Source organism: Magallana gigas, chromosome 2 (assembly GCF_963853765.1).
Source record: "Magallana gigas chromosome 2, xbMagGiga1.1, whole genome shotgun sequence".
NCBI lineage: Eukaryota > Metazoa > Mollusca > Bivalvia > Ostreida > Ostreidae > Magallana > Magallana gigas.
The window spans coordinates 20,406,284-20,412,245 of NC_088854.1; the positions used below are offsets into that span (position 1 = coordinate 20,406,284).

Sequence of the window (5,962 nt, forward strand, 5' to 3'; positions counted from 1 at the left end):
AATATATTTTTACATTTTATGAACACTTTATTACATGGTGTAAATATGTCGTATATATATATTTTTTAATTCATTACATTTCAAAATAAGATTGATCTTTAATTTTAATGTTTAAATTCGTTGTTTAAAGAAAAATGTATTACTTACTACTCTAATATTAACACATTACAGCATTTTTACAGCAGAACTTACTAACTGGTTTAAGCTAGCAAAAGAATATTCTATATAAGTAAGAGCTTTAAAACAAACCAAACACATTTCCAAGTATAACATCTTTAAAATTACAACGTCAGCAGTACTTCTCTTACTTTTAAGATTCTGGTTCCGTTCCGCAAAATACGATTACCAGTGAGGATATTGGTATTCAACGGAATAGAACAGAATAAGCGAAAATTTCATTCTCATCCTATTTTCACGTCAATTCTATACCTACGACGAAATTATATGTAACATGATAATAATTGTTTACAATAAATGAACACTCATGCTGTCTGATTATTTCATTTAATTAAAAATTAGTTACATGTATGACGCAAGCGCTGGAGACAGTGCCGGTTCTACCAATAGTGTTTGCCTTTCTTGATAATAAATTATAAAATCGGCGAATACAGTTCCCCTCTCTTATTTGTGTGCGTCGTTTTATGACATATTTCTGATTTATACCCTCTGTCCGATAACATAAAACACACATTTCATAAAATCCAAACCCATCTATATCAAGTTGGAAAAAATCTATAAAGGGGTTAAAGATCTATTGTAATTTATTCATAGATTTTTTTAATATAAAGTTATCAAGTGTCCTGTGAATGAAAGGGACGAACGTAGCGCACCCCCTCCACAAACATTATTCCCACTTCCTCTGCAAAAATAAAAATCATTTAAATACAATAATAATTTTGTAGCAGAACGGCCATGCCCAGTTAGGTTCAATGTCCTTAATTTAAGATACCAATAGCAACGTTTAGTTTAACTACTAAATAATTAAAGACTAAATTTTAGAAAATTTTAGTAACGAACTTAATTTGAATGCTCTTGAAGTAAAAAAAAGTATATATCAAAATTAAAATTTTAAAACAACAATAAAGGGGTTATTCTTAGATTTTATTTCATTTTAAGTATTCAAGGGCCGATGAGCACGAGAAGACTTGCATTTTATGTCTTATTCTTATAACTTAGGTAGATATAAACTATAAATTCAATATTTAAAAACGTAGATGTTCATTCACTCTCGGGAAGTTCAATTGTCAGCAACTTAGTCCCTTACAGCTTTCAGAAAAGCACCCGTTTTCATTTTAGTATGATTAAATCACTACTTCTTACTAGTATCTACTGTTGGGGTTTTTCTGGGTCCATTTGGGTAAATCGGCGTTCCGTTGCTATGGTTATGTCATGTTGTAAATTTTGAATTTAAAACATGACATACATGTTCATATAAAAGCCTAGGATAATCGTGTTTGTATAACGGAATGATGTTTCGACTTGATGTAATGGAGCGTTTATATCACGGAATAGAGAATTGGTCTGATGTAAAGGTTTTTCCCCATCACGTAATAAAGTTTAGACAAAACGTCAAGATATTTTCGCATCAAGTATTGCACTTCTGACCTCAAGTGATAAAGTGTTGACATAATGAAAGGATGTGTTAACACCATGTGTTAAAGTGTTGATAAAATGTAAGAATATATTGATATCATGTAATAATAAATGTTGACATAATGTAAGAATAGAATCGCGATATGTACTGCATGTAAAAAATGTTGACATAATGTAAGGATACATTTGCCCCATGTAACACAGTGTCGAAATAATGTCATGATGTATTGACCTTCGGTTCTACAATGTTGGCATAACGTAAGAATGATTTTACATCCCAACCTAAAAAGTTGACATCATGTAAAGAGATGTTTAATTCACCTAGCGTATTGACAAACTGTAAAGATATATTCACACCACGTAATGGACTTTGACATAATGTAATGATAATTTGACATAATGTACCTATAGTTTTATTATATAAGGCAGCGATGGCGTTCCATAAGATTTCGTAAATTTTAACCCGGTGCACCGTAAAATATTTATCACTGAAAACACGTTATGGTGTTAGAGTAGTTGTGGAGTTCATCTGACAGTGTGTTAGCAATACAAATATGAAAAGATAATTGTGCATGTAATTGTCATGACTTTCAAGGGGATAATGTCACGATAACTGGCTTAATAAAGGTAAAGGAAGCAGACGCAGACCAAATACAATGGCGGAGTTGTTTACCTCAGTGCTCTTATGTTTAGTAGGTGCCATAATCTACATTTGTTACTGGACTTTATCAATCCCTCGCAAGCTTCCTCCAGGACCAAGGATTTTCCCAATCATAGGGAACGTGTATGGTTTGTTTGGTACAAAAGATATTTTGAAATCTTTTGTTGCCCTACGAGGACAATATGGCGACCTTTTCACGTTGACAATCGGCGGGAAATTTTATATTGTTGTAAATGGTTATGAAACGATGAAAGACATTTTTATAAAAAATGCAGATGTCGTATCTATTCGACCGGATAACTTTTTAAGCAAGGAATTAACAAAGGGAAACGGTAGGTTATAAGAAAGAAGAGTACATGAAAATTATCAAATTGTTAATAATGGTTCAATTCTTATAGTTTTTTTTTCAAATGGATAAGCCATACTTTTTTAATTCTTCGTACAATCTCTTAAGGCATTGTATTTTCGTCTGGTCATCGATGGAAAATAAACAGAACGTTTACAATGTCCATGTTGAGAGACTTTGGATTCGGTAAAAATTCGTTCGAATCAAATATCATGAAGGAGGTTGAAGTTGTTATAAATGTCTTTGCACAACAAGCAGGAAAGCCTATGTGTGTCACAAGCAGTGATTTCATCACCGTAAGTATAGCAAATATCATGTGTGATGTGACCTTGGGGAGACGTTTTGATAGCAATGATCAGGACTTCCTGGACATCGTGAACGCTGTCAATGCTGCTGCCAGCAATGTCAACACTATAGGGGCTTTGACAGTATTCCCCTTCCTTGCTAAAATACCAGGAGACCCTTTCCGAGGACAAGACACAATAAAACAAAACCTACTTCTTCAAAACAGTTTAAGTAAAATATTGAAGGAACATCTTCAGACGTACGAGGAGAGCCATATTCGTGATTTCATTGACGCTTACATTCGAAAAATGAGACATGACTGTCAAGGCAACAAGCAAGATTTTAATGGTAAGCTAGTCTTATATTGAAACACAACCTCCCCCTTAAAACCCGACCCCTCATATTCCATTAAACAAAAAAACAAAACAGAATATATGTAGACATGATATAATTTCAAATTGTGGGGTTATCAGGGTGATCCGTAAAGCTACGTCACTTAGAAAACCATTTCAGTCTCTGCAATTAATCAATATTCAATAGAAAATGTATACTTTTGGTAGATACATGTACGTAAAAAAAAGTATTTATAAAAAAAACCCGCAGTCATTTAGAAAAATAAATGTTAACTTTTTAGTTCTTTTTACCATGTGAAACGAACTAAAAAGTAACAATTATGGTTCGACAAAAAAACTTGATTATTAGATTAAACTAAACTTTTAATTAAGCTACGCATAAGAAATGTATATCAACAATGGTTGAAGTCCAGAAACTGATTATACAGAATCATAATTAAGTAAGCGGCTATTTCAGAGCAACAACTGCTGCAGATTGTTATGGATCTCCTGGGCGCGGGCACAGAAACATCAGCTACAACCATGAGATGGTTCATCTTGTTCATGATAACGCACCCAGAAGTCCAAGCACGCATGCGTGAAGAGATACATGACATAATTGGGCATTCAAAATATCCTTCCATAAGTCACAAAGATAGCATGCCATATTCAGAGGCAGTCCTTACCGAGACTTTAAGAATCGGTTGCATTGCCCCGTTATCCATACCTCACGGATTGACCAAGGAACTCAAATATGGCCAGTTTCTGATTCCGGACCACGCTGTTCTAATCCCAAACATCTACTCGGTTCTGTTTGATCCATCTATCTTTGAACGCCCAGAGTCGTTTAATCCAGAAAGATTTCTTGATGACAACGGTAAACTCAATGGAAAGGAGAAATACGTGGTGTCCTTTTCTTTGGGTAAGTTTTTAAATTTCTTTTTTCATAAAATAATGAAGACAAGATATTGAACCAATGGTCAATGCTAAAATCAAGCAGTGCATGCGGCGTTTAATACATGGATTCAAAGTTGAAAACTGTCTTGTGTTGATTCACGTCAAGTACTCTTTCAGGTAAGCGAGTCTGTCTTGGAGAGGCCCTAGCACGGATGGAGCTATTCCTCTTGATGACATCATTGATTCAGCGGTTCCAATTTCTCCCAGAGAGTGACGAAACGGTTTTGGACTTAGAGGGAATTCTGGGATTGACCTATCAACCTAAACCGTTTTATTTTATCACAAAAGAAATTTTATCTTGAAGTCTTCGTTGATGATGATCTAGCTCAAGATTATCTGACGTTAAGCACTCGTCATTTTTTGTTGTTGTAAATATTGACTTTATTCGAAATTGAAAACACACAAAATAATTATAATTTTGTTCAATGCAATAACAATAATTTACTTCTACATGTATCTGAAAAACCCTTCCATTTGTAATAGATATTGTAGACGACACTTTTTAATGCATGTACATATACTCGTACAGTTTAGAAATATGCTCATGAAAAAAGTTTAATACGGAAATTTAATATCCAAAAGACATTTTAATTGTGACCATGTCCTTGAAGAATATTAAAGTAAGATATTTCTTTTGTTTTTCTAATATATTTACATAATTTTTACGATATATTCGTAATAAATATGTTAGTTCTGAAATTGAAAATAGCAGACATTGCAGTACATTTGAGACATTTTGTTGAATGTATTTGAAACTATTTCTGAAAAGTCAGAAAATGTTTTTGAATGTTCAGACATTTTTTATTGATTACATCGGCGACCTATTAATCTTAATTTCATTATTTTCATGAAGAAAATTCTATGCATAGGTCACTATGATAACTCTCTGCCCATACCGCAATATTCTGTATTTATTTACATACTAGGTCCGAAGGAGATCATCTGCAAAAAAAACCTAATGTATATTCCCGACAAAAGTAATCTTTGTTATTTAAAAGTGTAAAATTGTTTGAAGTCACAGTAATTAACTGAAACCAATTTTATTTTATTAAACCATTTTTAAACGAAAATGTTATTTTCTGCTAAAATAACAAAAAATATCATGGCTTTTAAATTTCTGTAAGCTTTATTTTTGTGGGATTAGCCGTCAAGAAACCTTAATTGAAGCAAAATTGAATTATTGTCATCCTGTACAAAAATTGATTTGCTATACATTTCTTTGAAGAGAAATCTTTCTTCTGACAAAAATTGATGATTTTTCAAATCTTATTTATCATAAAAGTTTAAGTTACATGCAGATTTATCATTCTAACAGGCTTTTGAACCAATTTAAAATTCTAAAATATACAGCTCATATTGATTTAAGTTTTCTTTAGTTATTCATAGCAGACTTGATGTGTGAAAAGTTAAAACTAAAATCCATTTTCAATAAATTAATGTTAAAAAGACACCTTAAATATAACATGATGAATTTACAACAACAACAACAACAAAATAACATTGTCAAATACCTTTTGTCATGCATTTACAAGTAGATATTAAGTTTAAGGAGATAGAATAGTGAACCTATCAGATCTATTTAAAATTTTTAGATACATGTACCTTTTTAAAGCTAAAAGCTAATATCGTCGTTTTTAGCTCACCTGAGCTATTCTGATCACATTTTGTCCGTCGTCCGTCGGTCTGTCCGTCCGTCCGTCTGTCCGTCTGTAAACTTTTTACATTTTGAACTTCTCTCTAAAACTGCTTATCCAATTTCAACCAAATTTGGCTCAAAGCATCTTTATG

At 32.5% G+C, this 5,962-nt stretch overlaps 1 protein-coding gene across 1 annotated transcript; it reads left to right on the top strand.

Annotated features, from left to right (window-relative positions):
• The first annotated feature begins 2,035 nt into the window (after positions 1-2,035).
• Positions 2,036-4,967, top strand: LOC105332463 (cytochrome P450 2F2). Its single transcript, XM_011435081.4, has 4 exons — positions 2,036-2,586; positions 2,709-3,233; positions 3,696-4,139; positions 4,292-4,967. Exons 1-4 carry the CDS (start codon positions 2,250-2,252, stop codon positions 4,474-4,476), a joined length of 1,491 nt encoding a protein of 496 aa, XP_011433383.3. The 5' UTR covers positions 2,036-2,249; the 3' UTR covers positions 4,477-4,967.
• Positions 4,968-5,962: the final 995 nt, after the last annotated feature.